The sequence below is a fragment of the Nicotiana attenuata genome, chromosome 2 (genome assembly GCF_001879085.1).
Source record: "Nicotiana attenuata strain UT chromosome 2, NIATTr2, whole genome shotgun sequence".
In the NCBI taxonomy this organism is placed as follows: Eukaryota; Viridiplantae; Streptophyta; class Magnoliopsida; order Solanales; family Solanaceae; genus Nicotiana; species Nicotiana attenuata.
The window spans coordinates 81,094,659-81,110,755 of NC_031990.1; the positions used below are offsets into that span (position 1 = coordinate 81,094,659).

The 16,097-nt window shown below is 34.6% G+C and overlaps 1 protein-coding gene across 2 annotated transcripts in view; it reads left to right on the top strand.

The window, feature by feature from the left end:
- Nucleotides 1-9,313, top strand: part of LOC109213786 (probable L-gulonolactone oxidase 6) — a 14,699-nt gene extending 5,386 nt beyond the window's left edge. The window contains exons 2-4 of one of the 2 annotated variants that reach the window (XM_019377616.1): nt 6,649-6,904; nt 7,675-7,776; nt 8,474-9,313. In XM_019377616.1, coding sequence (XP_019233161.1) covers nt 6,649-6,904; nt 7,675-7,776; nt 8,474-9,180 — 1,065 coding nt within the window. In that variant the 3' untranslated portion in view covers nt 9,181-9,313. The remainder of the gene's footprint in view (nt 1-6,648; nt 6,905-7,674; nt 7,777-8,473) is intronic. The other variant, XM_019377624.1, reaches the window with a different exon arrangement.

The following is a 16,097-nucleotide window of genomic DNA, read 5'->3' on the forward strand; positions in this document are numbered from 1 at the left end:
AAGGGCTGCATGAGATAAAGAAAGAGCAATCAATGTGAAAGCTTTTGATGGGTCTCAGAGGTCCGCCATCGGTGAGATTAGCCTGTGTCTACAGATGGGACCAACCTGGTTCGAGGACGACTTTCAAGTGATAGATGTGCCAGCATCCTACAACTTGCTGCTAGGACGACCCTGGATTCATGCTGCTGGGGCTGTAGCTTCAACACTGCATCAGGTAGTAAAATTCGAATGGAATCACCAGGAAGTTATCATTCACGGCAACGGTAGCAACCCTATATACAGTCGTCAGACCATTCCCGCGATTCACAACTCACCCACTTACTCTAACATAGAGGTCACTGATATTTCCTTTCCTTCATGAATCAAGTGCCCTCACACAACAAAAGAGAGTAGTTCCACACAATAAAATTTAAGAACACTTAGGAACTCAAGATAGAAAGAATTCACTCACTCTCAAAAATAATATTCTTATGCCACAAAAGATCCACCATAGGTTTGCTCGTAGTGTACTACTCTGCTAATCGAGATCATTCAGTCTAGGATCAAGTAGGACTTTATTTGGTTGTAATGTAGGCTGCGGGATGGGTAGGATACATTTAGATATAAGAGTGACTACACCTCCCTAAGCACTTTAATACATATACTTTAACATTCAAACCACATGCTTATGTCAAACCAAACTCCACCTTTACCTCAATGTATAACACCCCATTCTTTTTTAAGCACACTTATATCAAAAGCCACCACTTATAAAGGAATATTTTTTTTTCACAACAATCGAACTATTTTTGTTCTTTTTTTTTCTTTTTTTCCAATTCAAGTGGCTCTTACTTTTTTCAAAACAGTGCACCTTTCTCCTTATTTCATTAGTTCCACTCAAAAGCCAAACCAACCACCCCACACTTTAACTTTTACACAGTTCATAATAATTCAAGTGCTCATGAGAGGTTAAAAGGTTCAAATAGATGATTAATTCAAACAAATGGGTAAGGCTTGTAATGTGGTTGCCAAAGAAACAAGATTACAGGCTCAAAGGGGTTAACTACGATACATAACAATTAGGTGGGTAAAATATATATATCTGGCTCAACAAAGAAACGCCTATATCACTTCCAAGACTGAACGAAACTACTGTTTCACTTTGCAAACACACAGAGCAAGTTTTAGGCATCAAATGCAATGCACAGAATATAACAAATCCCTACACACACATGGCACTTAACTCACTCAGGATTTGATTCATCAAGACAGTCTAGTCAAAGCAGTTAAGCAACTTTAAAATCATACAATTTGAGGTACTTATACAAGAGTAAAAAACTGAGCCTAAGCGTAACCACCAAAGTACTCACTATTCTCAAGGCATAACAAAGTCAAGAGATATTGCTTCATTTCAAAACACAACACAATGGCTCCTATTCCTAAAAAAAACAGAATAACTACACCCAGTTCAAATAAAAACCCTTGGAAAGAACCGCGACAAAAAGAAAAACCAAGGGGGAATTGCTACACTACCTAACAAATGAAAATCTTTTTGTCCTTTTTCTTTAGACTTAAATCCCTCAAGAAAATTGTCTAATAGATCCATCGTCGGGAAAAGTCCAAACTTTTTTTTTCGTTTTTTTAAAAAAATAAAAAAAATATTCAATTAAACTAACACAACTAAAATAGCATAGAAAGTCACCCCGACAATCTCCTCACCCCACACTTAAAATTGTGCACTGTCCCCAATGCACACCATAACTAATAAAAGGGTAAAAGAGACTCCCTGGTAGGCCAAAGGCCGAAGACTAACAACCCATTGGGTACTCAGACTTCTCCCAAGCTTGGTCCTTCGTGCGGGTACCTCACACTTAGTTCTAACCATTTGGTTTGTTGTTGCATCCTTCCAATAGCTTTGCTTTCCATGTTCCTAGAAATAAAAAATCGACACTACAAAAATAATACAATAATAAATTAATAAAAAAACTAAATTAAAAATAAAAAAAATAAAGCTGGGTTGCCTCCCAACAAGCGCTTGATTTAACGTCGCGGCACGACGTGAATCACTTTTTGCCTCCACCTCGAGCTTATGAATTGAACCCCAAGTTTTGATTCAAGCTTATGATTATGCTCCTGGGGCGGTGGAACGAATCTAACTGGCCCAAGGAAATAATGTAGTATTCTGCACTCCTTGGCCTTTATATGAGGTATGTAATCCTGACTTTCTGGCAAGAAGAATTCCAGAATATATGCACCTTGTTCCTCATTCCTTGACTCTTCAATTGGTTCGGATGACTCTATTTCCATATCATCATCCAAACATAATGTGGAAAAATGCTTGGAGTGTGGACCAATGCGCTCAAACACATGAAATTCAGGACTTTCCACATCCTCAACATCAGTGATACTAGAGTCAACAAAATTTATATCCTCAAAGTCCTTGGCTGGCTCTAGTCTCACTTCTTCAACATTGACATCCTCAAATTGTAGTTGGCTAGGTTGTTGATGTTCTACTCTGACCTCCCCAAATAACACCTCAAATTCATGCTCTTCTTGGCTACTATCCTCAATATTGGCTTGTTGAGCATAAAAAGCTCCAACCACTTGACTCAATTGAGCCTCCAACTTGCGAATAGTTGCATCTTGCCTTTCTATCTGCAATTGTTTTTCATTATTTTGTTTCAGAAGGCACTTTAACATATCATTGATCTCCTTTAGGTCTGCAACCCCAGGTTCTTTGTTCCTGTTAACTTCACAAGAAAAGGTAGAACCATCATAGTAAGGGGTTGGGGGAAGATAAGAAATATACGCACAACCATAAAAGTGACCATTTTTACCACCACACACATCACACACATTCCACAAATAAGATTAAGTTGGTGCACATAACTCACTCTCAGGAACGTTTTGAAAATTTTGTCACGGGTGGTTTCCTTCACAATATGTATGGAGATCAATAGTAGAATTATCTACACCTAAATTTCCATAATTCCAAGATGTCATGTTTCTCAAATCAACAGTTATAAAAAAAATACCAAAAAACAAAACAAAATAAAAGTTCAAACTTGAACCCTAGCAATATATACAGCTACAACTACACCGTTAGTTCCCCGGCAACGGCGCCAAAATTTGATCACGCCCAACTCTAGTCCTAAAAAGGATAAGCGGTCGCTGCATATATAATCCGGTCTAAAAGTCCGGAGTCGAATCCTACAGAGAACTAAGGCTTAGCTGTATCTGTTTAATATCACTAAAAAGACAAGTTTGAACAATTTTCTAAATTATAAAGATTGAGATTTATATTTCTAACTAATTAACTAGCAAATACTAGAAAACGGTAAAATTATCAACTAACGAGACAAAGGGTTGGAGACTAAATTAAGGAGATCTAGAGTTATGATTTCCCCAATTGTCGGATTCCTTACAGCTGTGTTCCCTACAATTTCGCCGATGTATTCTCTACTGATCGTGAGCTTTTTAGGTGCCGTAATTCTCTCTCGAGCAACTACAACAATTTACTAGACATATTCTCTCGAACTACGCTAGTTGGCTTCATCTAACCGCTCACTATGACCACGTCGAGGCTTTGTTATTTCTAAACCTACCTTTAAACCCAATATATTGATTTCTCATATACGTTAGGAGTGACGTTGTTCAACAACCACCTAAATATGTATCCTTTCTCAAGCAACACATAATAAATAGGCACAGTAAATCGATGGCCATTCAATCAACAACAATAAACACGTAGTTGAACAAGTAGAGAAATCCAATGGCTCAGTTATATAAAAACATAACAAGAATTTATGCTACAAAAGGTTCTATCAAAATCCTAGATAACAATTTAGTTATTTATAATAGTATGTAAAACTACAATACTAAATGTCATAACCAACAATAAAAGATAGGAAGAGGAAGGAAAAACTCGTAGAAGAATTCCCCGCCTTGCTCCTATTGTGTTCTTGCCTCCTTAGGTCTAATCTCCGGTCTCCTTGTCCTCTTTAGGTCTAAATTATGTCGAAAGTGTGTCCAACCTCTTAAAATACCGTTTTTCCATGTGTATATACCAAGTAGGGTCGGGCCCAAACTATTATACCTTCTCCTACGCGAAAAAGGATAATTTTTTCACGTCTGGACAGCCGCGGCCGCGGTCAACCGCGGTACGAACGCGGTATTTGGCAAGTATACTGCCTCAGCCCGCCTCAGGTCTGCGGTCGCGGTTTTGACCGCGTTTTTCACCCTGTTCTGTTTGGAATTTGGAAAAACGTAAAATATGAAAGTTGTAGCCCTTTGAGTTAGCTTTCCAACCGTATATTGTGAAACACAAATGGAGTTCTGAGCAAAAAGTATGTTCATTTTACTAGACAGTGCGCAATATGCCTACTCGATTCTTTGTTTTGTTGCTCTATCATCCGTTGATCCCCGAATACGATTCCGGCTTAATTCCTTGGGCTTTTACTCAGACTTCAATGCTCCAAATCACGTGAATTCATTCCATAACATCTATATAGCTCGGAATCACTCCTACAAGGCATAAAACACACCGTTAGTGCAAAACACTAGCGATTAAAGCGCAAACTCAACTAAAGTGCAGTAAACTAGAGTATAATAATCGATTAAAATACGTAATTATAACCTATCATCACATAGTAATAATTAACATGCGATTCTTTTTTGTTCTCTCCAAACAATGCGTTGGTATTTCCTGATTGGCTTTTGCCGGTATTTTCTTTTTCTTTTTTTCTTTTTGGTAAAGTAGAGAATATTATCAAAAAAAAAAGAAAAGAACCAGAAAACACTGGTATTTTGAATGGTTTATTTTCAGAAAACTCATCAATTTCATATGTAATATGCCACAAACAACTTTTGACGTTAAAATTGGTGATGTACGGATAGTTCTCATCTATCTATCTATATCTATTTATATCTATATTATATTAGCACGAATATTTTTAGCGAAATATCATTCTCCTTTTTTACCTTTTTAAAAATATAATATATATATACATATATATATATATATATATATATATATATATATATATAATACAGGGCTCATTGTATCATTGTTAAGACATATATATATATATATATATATATATATATATATATATATATATATATATATATATATTGGATAAAATAGTAAATTAAGTTATTTGCCTAAAATTTAAGGCTTCAATATTAATTATATTTTGTATATTAAATACTTCCTTATTTAAAATAGATATGGATCCTAATTTATAGGACTTCAAAATCAATTACTGAAATTTTACCTTAAAGAATCATATTAAAAGAAAGAAAAAACCACAAACGTACTTTTACCATGTTTGTTTTTTCATTATGTTTATCAATAAGAGATAATGTGCCTATTATATTTTAATTCTAGAATATTAAATAACATACCTATAAAAGAAGACTAAAATTATAACTAACGCTTTTCATTTCAAACATGATCTTTATAAACAAAAAGAAAAAAATATCTAAAGTCCCTCCAAATTAATGTCAATTATTATACAAAAAAACACTTTCTTTAATAAATGATTTAATAGAAGTTTAAAATGAATAAAAATTTTATTTATTATTTTTTTATTTGGACTAAAAGTCCTAATATTAAGAACTTTAAAAATATTAATTTTTTACTTTATATAGATCATGCACTTAAATTACGCGGGATGCCTTATGTATCAGGCTGACTTTACTTTTTTTTTTTCTAAAATTCTAATTCTAAGTCATTCTCTAGAGTAAATATGTCATGGATGAGTCATCTTTCCATTATAAATTCTCTCACAAGCTTGCTTTAGTATCCTTTTAATTTTTTATTTTTATTTTCATTGCTATTTAATTTGATTTTGTGATCATATGAAAGTTGTAGATTATTAGTTGACTGATTATATATTTAAGTTCTATTCTTCAGCACTATTTAGGTTTTTAAGGACTTGTTCTTGCTAAAACTGAAAACAAAGAATGATAATTTGTGAAATTAAATTTATAATATTATTAAACTGAAATAAATTTTATTTGAATTATTGAGTTATGATTGAGGATTTTTATGAGACCTTCTTTATTTGTTGAGTTATTATACACGATTAATTTATATGATCAGCTTTAGGAACTTATACTTTTATTTTATTATTTAAACAAGAATTTTAAATAAATTTGTACTAGATGAGATAGTATACACGCGCAATCTTGAGACTAGTTAACACTAAATAAGCAATTTAATTCTCCTTCCAACAGCTGCGTGTGAATACGACCAGTTTTGCGTAAACTCTAAAAACTACGACTCTCTAATTTTTCGTGTTCGATGAAAAGAATAGTCGTTCAACTTGAGTCTTTCTAAAATCCAAATAAAATTCCTCCGTTAACCCTAACCAAGCTAAGTAGGAATTATTTCTTGTCCTTTATGTCTTCAATTTTTTATTACTAGCAGCAGTTTTCTTCTCTATTGATAACGTAAACATAGCAACAACCCGACTAGCTACATGAAGCATATATCTAAAAAATAATGAAAAACGAGTGCCCCTCCCTCCCGATCATCCAACTAAGATTTCCGGTGGATATATATTGGTTAATTACTCGCCAGAATGACTTTAAAGTTATACTTCATAATTAAGCTGAGTTACTAAATGAAAGTTGAGTGATTTTTGTGAAATTGACCGGTGACAGATCACACTGAAACTAGAACCAGTATTCAAACGTGCAATTACCCTTTCAGAAAGAAATGACTCAGATTTGGGGGACGAGGCAGCTGTGTTTGGGAGAAAACATGAATTTGCAGATTTTACATGGTATCCTAGCCAGCGCATGGTGGTTTATAGGATTGATGATCGAGTTCCTGCCAACACTCCCGGCAATGGACTTAATGACTTCCTTGGATTTCGCTCTACAGCCTCATTGGTTCTCGCCATTTTAAGAAGCACAGGTAATAATTACACCTTCCGTTTTACTTGGTACGTTTTGATATTTCACGTCCCTTTCTCCCTTCGGTCCAAAATAAGTGATTTTTTGGCTTTTTTCTTGTGGTCCAAAATAAGTGATTTTTCCAGATTTCAAGAATGAATTAATTATTTTTTTCTTACATTGTCCTTGGAATAAATAGTGTTAGAATATGTGTTAGGAGTGTTTATGTGAGATAGTAAAGGTTAATACGGTCAATTCCATTGCTAATTAATGCTAAAAGGTGAATTTCTTAATCTGTGTGAAAATATCCAAAAAATCACTTATTTTGGACCGGAGGGAGTAATAATGAAGTGTACAACTAATATACAATCATACCCATATTAATTGATGCATATTATTAATGATTTGAGAAAATGATTTGAAATGAGTAATAAATATTGTGGGTATCACAGGAAAAAAAAATATGTCTTCTCTTGATATGCGTAAAGTGACAAGTAAAAATGAAAATCTATTTTTAGTATACATGCCAAGTAAAAGTGAACGAAGGGGGTCTATTACTTGGTTCAAGTTTGTAAACTACACCTACTTATACCAATTATTGTGCTTAATTTTGATAGCTAATTAATTGCATGAATTATTGTTGTAGCTAGAGCATAAAGCCATAAACAATAGTATTCACTAATCTCTTTTGACGAAGTTTATGAGGATTGAAGACTATGTTAATATTAGCCAGCGAGTTTCGTACGTACATTTTCGATACTTGGCCATGACTTTAATTTCATTGTTTTTCAGAGGAGAATCAGGAATCAAGAAACGATAGTGGTGGAAAATGCGCAAGTGCCAAACTAACCACTTCCACATTGAAGATTGGTGCTTACGGGTTGACAAACAATGGTTAGTTCTTTTATAAATATCACTTTTTTGAAAGTTTAGGAGTCAACTTATGCGTTTTTCCATTTTCTTAATCTTTTTTTTTTACGTATCCTACTATATTCACAACTTTTCACCATCATACAATTATCTTAACCATGAAGTATTTGTTATTTTCAGTATCGTATTGTTCATTTCGGAAGAATTTACTTCCATGTCTTTTAAATTCTAAACTTGAAAACAAAACAAAAATAACTATCTGTCACGTGATATTTAATTTGTAGAAATATTTTATGAATATTTCATCAGATCGGGCCCCATTATATATGATGTGTACAGCCGTCGTGGGTAAACATTTTTCTAAGCCATAGAGTACAATCTAAGATTCCTATAATAGGACACAAAGCCAAATCATTAAAAAATTTGGAAACAAACAGGAGAAAAGAATTGTACATTTCTTTAATATACTGAGTAAATTTGATTTATGCTCTTTATAACAAGTGGACAATCTTTTCACTCTCCAAGACGTAGCATTTGACATGTAAAGGATTTCTTATTATAAGTTTTGACTAGATTATATTATAAGTGTTTGGTTCAAGTCTTTACTTATTAGTAATATTAATCTCTTTAATTAAATTTTTCCAGGAAGAGTTTTTTCTTTTGAATGTATCCTTCTGAATATTAATTAAAGACAATAATTAATAACTCGCATTTGTCTCAGGTTTTGCCTTTACTGGCTACCCAGTGGTTGGATTTCACAACCGAGTTCAAGCAACAGGAACATGCCTAAATAGCCTTGAAGATGCAAGAATCACAGCATGCCCTTGGGACTCTAGAGTTAAAGGTCTCTTTTTTCACCAAACAACATTTAGTATTAACTTATCCAAAGTCAAAGGCTTTATTCAAGATGTCCAAAAGCTAGTTACTTTGGAGCCTAAGGCACTATGTGTCTTAGATTTGTACAATGGCATCCTAATGAGGTACCTTACAGCTTCAAATGCTTACTTGGGTGAACAAGAAGATGCTGTAGATTTTGACATCACATATTATAGAAGCAAAGACCCAATGTCACCTAGACTCTTTGAAGATTTTCTTGAAGAGGTAGAGCAACTTGCATTCTTCAAATATGGGGCCTTACCACATTGGGGAAAGAATAGGAATGTGGCATTTATTGGGGCAATCAAAAAGTATAGAAATGCTGACAAATTCTTGAAAGTGAAAGAAAAGTATGACAAATTAGGGTTATTTTCAAGCGAGTGGACAGATCAAGTTTTAGGGTTAAAAGATGGGTTGACCATAGTTAAAGAAGGGTGTGCTCTAGAAGGGCTATGCATTTGCTCTGAAGATATTCATTGTGCCCCAAAAAAGGGTTACTTCTGTCGGCCAGGCAAAATTTACAAAGATGCGAGGGTGTGTACTCGTTTGTAGAGAACATTTTCCTCTGTTTCGATTTAGGTGACATATTTCGTTTATTGAGAGTCAAACCGTGTGAAGTTTGACCAATATTTTAAAATATATTTTGTTATCATATTGACATGAGAAATATTCCAACTTATAGTACTTTTCGTGTAGTTTTGGAATATCTAAATTTTAATTTTAAAATACTAAGTTGGACTAATTTAATTTAGCTTCAAAGCTTAGTCAAATTAACTCTCGATAACTTAAATCTGTCATCTAAATTGAAACTGAAGGAGTATCCATTTAATAAAATGAGGTTAGGTGCCACGTCATCTTTTTAAAAATTATATATTTGACATTTGATTTCTATTATACGGGTAGAAATCTGCTTAATACTATTATATTAAAAAACTACAAATAGTCATTTAATAATTTTTTTTAAATTTAAAATCTTGAGATCAATTAAATTATGTGTATTAAATCCTTCCGTATAATATTTATAATAAGACTGTGTAGTTTTTTTTTTTAGTGGAGTTCAATTAAAAAACAAACATAAAATTGTCATCACAATTAATACCTGTAACCAATTCTGCTTCATCGATACATTTTTCACCGAGATATTTGAAGAAATCAGCCAATGTATTTTTGTTTTTGTGGAATAACAGTTAAAAACAAATATTAAATTTCATTACAATTAATAGCAGTAACCAATCTGTTTCATCAAAAAATTCTTCACCGAGAGACTTGAATAAGTCCCTTTTTTGTGGAGTCCAAGTTAGAAACAAGCACTAATAAATGATTTTACTCTTTCTTGGAAACTAAATCAAGATTAATTAGTATTCCTAAGTTGTCTAAAATTTAATATTTGTTAGTTTATTTAATTCATGTCTAGTTAGGTTTTGTTTATCAATTTTTATATTGGAATAAGTTTTTGGTTTTGTAGTATTATAAATAGGGGTACTATTACTTATTTTTTCTTGTAGTGAGATTCAAGAGTTTATGAGTTGTGAAAAACCCTCCTACCAAGTTCTCTCCCTAGTTTAATAAATTTCTTCTATATAACTTTTGCTAAATTTCTTGCTTGTGCCTAAATTATTCTTCGGGGTATTTCAATCCTTCGCTCTTCCCTTGTTTCACTTGATCTCCAAATCTTTTCAAATTAAAATAATTCAACGATGGAAATATTAGAGTTTAATTTGGAAGAGAGTTTTTGCATGAATCCATTTTTAGAAGAAGGAGCCAAATAATTCTATAAAATATGCAACTATTTCATATTCTTCGTCATTAAAGAAGGTGACAGATAGTTTCATGATTGTATCAACCAGTCAATCTTTAACTTTATTTTATGCTTTATTTTATGTTTTGCTTTACATTTAGCAGTTAGAATTTTTCTGTCTGAGTTTTTGATGATGGTTAAAATTTTATGTTAAATCCTGACGATCTTAAAATTTTGCAAAGCGTGATTTAAAATTTTGGTGATCGCGCAAAATCCTGCGCATCATGCTTTAAAGCTATATTCCCAAAAATTTCTTAACAAAGTTAAAATACAAAGAGAAACTTTCAGAAACCACTATATTTTAGTGGTTATTAGCTAGTTGTAGCTACCATTTACTATATTGCTTCCTATAGCTATGTTTTCAGATTTTTTAGAGTGTATTCGATGTACTTAAGCTACTGTATTCATGAATACAGTAGCATTTCTAGGCGTGAAACGGGTGATTACAGCTAGACAGATTTTTGTATTCGAGTGTATTCGACTGTATTCATGGCGTGAAACATGGGATTGCAGCTGGACAGATTATTATATTCGACTGTATTCACGACGTGAAATAGGGGATTACACTGTTTTTAAACGGAAAGTGAATCAATTAACATAATAGACTCCTAATATAACTCAACAAATTCAATTATAACACACAAATTTTGTATTTTCATTTATAAAGTAGATTTTAAACCGAAAAACACCCCAAAAACATAGCAATCTTCAGAGAAATTATATAATACATCTGAATTCATAAATTATATTAATTAAAAAAAATATATGAATACATTCATGGAATATAGCGAGACAGTGAATACAATGAAATACATAGAATACAACGGGATATATTTGTAACACCCCGTACATTCGGACTAGGTGTGGATATGTTAAATGGTATTAATTTGATATTTTAGACATATGAAATTCTAGAGGGATGATTATGGGAGAAAATAGTTGTTTCAAAATCAAGATGGAAAGTGAGGTGCATAAGATTTGACAAAATCAACTAAGTTTGCAAAAGGTCTGTCTTCCAGCAGGTTTTAGTGAAAATGTGTAAGGAATTTGGGAAAATCCAAAGCATGCAAGTTGTAAGCCTTTGAAATAGCTTTCCAACGATATATTATGGAGCCCGAACGGATTTTTTTGCAAAAAGTTATGCGCGTTTTACAGAACAGTATGTGATATGCGCGCCCGGTAGCGCGCCCATAGAGCGACCGCGCTAATTTTGAGGCAGTGTTACTGCCGTTTAGCGCGGTTAGTAGCGTGGGCAGGTCTCCAGGTGCACGGGCGCGCTCGTGGGGGGTCGTTTTAAAGCTATATTTCGTCCCCCACAGCCCCAAAACACAAAAATTTGCTCTAGAAAGGAGAACTCTCAAAGACCTAACTCCTTAAGGGTCCTTCCACCATCCAAGGTAAGTTCTAATGGTTATTCTAAGTTAATTTTAATTTCCCAACATTTTATTAACATGGGTAAACCCTCCATATCATTAGATATTCGATTGGGTCATCATTGTTGAGAGAAGGAACCCTAGAACTCGAATTCAAGAAGATTGAACGTCAAGGTAATATCTTCACCCTCTAATTGATTCTAGCATTGGTTTAATGATTATAAACCCTAGTTCATGAGATATGAGTTGATGGGTTTGATAGGAAAGCATGAACAATTATAGGTCTGGCTTGTTGATTATTTATTATTGGTTAAGGGTGTTGTTTATCTTATGGGTGAAGAAGAATGACATTGATTATAAGAGATTTAATTTTAGAATTTATCTAGGATCAAGAGAATGGGTTATTGGGTGTAGAGACACCATTAATAACGACTATGAAGTTTTATGTTACCAAGTATTTGAGAAAATGCTTAAGTGACTAAAATATGAGTATTATTGCTAATATGGAATCCCATTGACTTGTATTGATATAGATTAAAGTTGAAAGGGTTGGCGAATGTTGTATTACGCTCAAGAGCAGGAAGTTAAGGTATGTGAGGCTAACTCTCTATGTTTGGGAATTTTAATGATTCTCCCTACACTACGTTTCTTTCACGACGTTACCAATTGCATCAGAAATATAGTTAAGCCTAATTCCTTGAATAGTTACAGAACTTCTATTCTCTAGCTTTATAACTCGTTCATGACTTTCATTCTGAACGTTGTGAGCTCAGTTCGTATTCAATATAGACTTGGGTTTGATGTCCCTGAGTCTCAGTATAGATTACTCAGTATGCCATAAACAGTTGAAGTTTCAGTGTCCATAATCAGTTCAAGAATACATGTCTCAGTCTAGTCCTATTCAGTATTCCAGTATTATGTAACTCAGTGTGATCCAGTATTCCAGTATCATGTAACTCAGTGTAATTCACTATTTCACTATCATGTATTGCAGTATGATTCTCAGTTCCTGAATGTTGAACACCTGTTTTTGGGCCTGAGGCCGCAATTTATGCTTTATGCATCTTTGGGCCTGAGGCCGCAGTTTATGCTTTATGCATTTTGGACCTGAGGTCGCAGTTATGTATACGTATACTTGGGCCCGAGGCCCCAGTTGTGCACATATATATATTTGGCCTGAGGCCGCAGTTTAATATTCAGATAAACAGGTTGTTCATCATTCAGAGGAGAGAGTATTCATATCCTTACTTCTTTTATTCAGTTCAGTTATCAGTTATCAGTTATCTTTTCAGTTATTAGTTATCAGTTATCAGTTTAGTTACCAGTTCTCACTTCAGTTTCAGTTTGAATAGTTATCATTTCAGTTATCAGCTTTGTTGGCCCAAGTTCAGATGAAGTTTTGAAGATTGACAAAATGAACTCAGTCATGAACCAGGTCCATCATGTGAGACAGACACATTGTTGATATACTTATACATGTGACATACGTGTGAAGATAAGTCTCAAGGGTCAACAACAATATCTTCTGAGTTGATCGAAAAGGTTGCATAGGATAAGGAGTTGAAGTCTCCTTATGTGAAGAGAACTACATCCGGATCAAGAATAAGGATTGGAGTTTGAATTGTTCTAGGACTCGAATTTGATGAAGGATCAGCAATTCGAGTTTTAATCAAACTCTGATTACTAACTCTATAAATAATAATGATTGTTCTCTTTTACAGGGATTGCACAAACGCATAAGTGAAACTAAATTGAAGAGAAAAATAGCAAGGCTTTTTGCAAGCAATTTACGTGAGATTCAAGTGTGCATTCCTGAAGCTACTTGGACAAGATAGAAGAACCAATTCCACTGTGTCTTTCCTTTATTCTAGTTCAATTGTAGTAGGTGTTTTCATATTGTACCTTTCAGCTTCCATAGAAGCAATTGTATTAGGTACTTTTGAGTATTCAAGTTAGAGTTAACTTGAAAGTGTCGCAGCAGTTGAGGCTGTGTGCCACACTGGGATTAGAGATTAATCCTTAGGTTTACAAGAATTTTGTAAATGCTGTTTTGGCTCAGTGATTTTAGTGGAAGTTTGGAAAAATCCTACTGAGTAGTAGGTCATGGTTTTTTCACCTTTTGAGCCAGGTGTTTTCCACGTAAAAATCTTTGTGTTCTTTATTTTATGCACTCTTAATTCCGCAAACAGTCATAGTAAGTACATCTAGAAGAACCAGGTTCTTCTAGTGCGAAAATTAAGTACCACACAAATCACCCCCCCTCTTGTGTGGTATTGACGCGTAGAGCATCAATTGGTATCAGAGCAGGTTATCCTTGAAGAGGCTAACACCTTAGGAGAAGATCAACAATGAGTGCACCACTTGGGAACTAGGAAGGGCAATCCACTGCCAGGCCTCCACTTTTCAATGGTCAGTACTATTTTTGGTGGAAGAACAGAATGAGAGATCACATTATAGGGGAAGATTATGAACTTTGGGACATAGTCACTGATGGTCCCCTAGAAACCACTAAGAAGAATGCTGAAGGAATTGATGTGCCAAAAACAAGGGCTGATTGTACTGTTGAGGACCTGAGGAAGTGGGAAAAAAATGCTAAGGCCAAGAAGTGGCTTGTATGTGGTCTAGGACCAGACGAGTACAGTAGGATCCAAAGCTGTACAACTGCTAAGGAAATATGGGACACTCTGCAAGTGGCTCATGAAGGAACACCTCAAGTGAAAAGATCAAGAGGAACACTTCTGTATTCTCAATATGAGAATTTTACTATGAAGGAAGGAGAAACTATCCAGGAGATGTATACTAGATTCACCACTTTGACAAATGAACTTGAATCTCTTGGAAGGATTATCCTTGAAGAAGACAAGGTTGAGAAGATTCCGACAAGAGTTCTGCCAGTCACATGGGAAAGCAAAATCACTGCCATTTAGGAATCCAAGAACATTGCTACCCTCAAACTGGATGAACTAATTGGAAATTTAACTGCCTATGAAATGAGGAGACAAACCATGAAGATGGATACTCCCAAAAAGGAGAGAAGTTTAGCTCTCAGAATTGCTGAAGGTGCAGATTTGGAAGATGATGAAGTGGCTATGATCACTAGGGATTTCAAGAAGTACCTGATGAGAGGAAAGGGTTCTTCAAGAGGTACAAACTTCAACAAAACAAGAGCTCCGGAGAAACAGACCAATGAGGGATGCTACAAGTGTGGTAAGACTGACCACATGATCAAAAACTGCCCTCAACGGGAAATTGAGTGGAAGAAAGAAAGAGCTGAACGAAGGAACAGGAAGAAGGAACAGATTCAACCAAAGAAAAACAAAGGTTCAACCAAGGCTATGGTTGCTGCTTGGAGAGAAACCTCAGATGAAGACTCAGAAGATGAAGCTGAGGAGGAGCAAGCACTAATGGCCATCGGAGAATCAGATGATGAACAAGAGATAAGTATTCTTCATCTCAAAAGCAAAGATTAAATTCTTGTCTAAAGAAAGGCTGGCTGAGCTATTAATAGACTTTGTTGATGAGTCTGAGATAATTAATAATGAGAAGAAAGTTCTGTCTAGGGAATCTGTGATTCTAAAAGCAAAATGTAAAAGTCTAGAGTCTAGGGAAAATTAGAGTAATAACAAAAATGCTGAGTTGAAGGAACCAGGTTCTGAACTTGACACAATGAGCTTAGAGCTTAGGTCTGAAAACTTAAAACTGAAATTAGGAACAGGAAAGAAGAAAGCTGATCACACATATCTCACTCTAGAAGAAAATTTGGGAAAAATGAAAGATGAATTATACAAGAAAGATGAATTCATTAAAGTCTTGAAAGAAGATCTAGGAAAGGTAAAACATGAACTAGACAGAACTTGCAAGTGGAACAAGGCTTCTGATTCTCTCTCCTGGCTGCAAGAGCATCATGGCAGTAACAAAAGAGGACTTGGCTATGGGACTCAAGCTCCTAAATGGGATCCAAAAAGCAAGTACCTCACTCTTCCTGAAAATAAAATCTGCACACACTGTGGTAAGACTGGCCATTACAAATATGAATGTAATGCAAAAGAAAAGGCCAGTCAAAGAAACAAAGCTTTTGTTCAAGAAAAGCACAAGCTGCCTGTTGGGCAAGAAAGAATCTGATTCATCCTTTTGCCCATAGAAAGGGACCCAAACTAGTTTGGGTTCCTAAGACTAACCCCTGATTTCCTTTTGCAGGTCCAAGTGAAAGGGAGGAGCCAAATATGGTATATGGATAGTGGCTGCTCAAAACATATGACTGGGGACAAGGACCAGTTCCTTTCACTTGAGGACCTAAA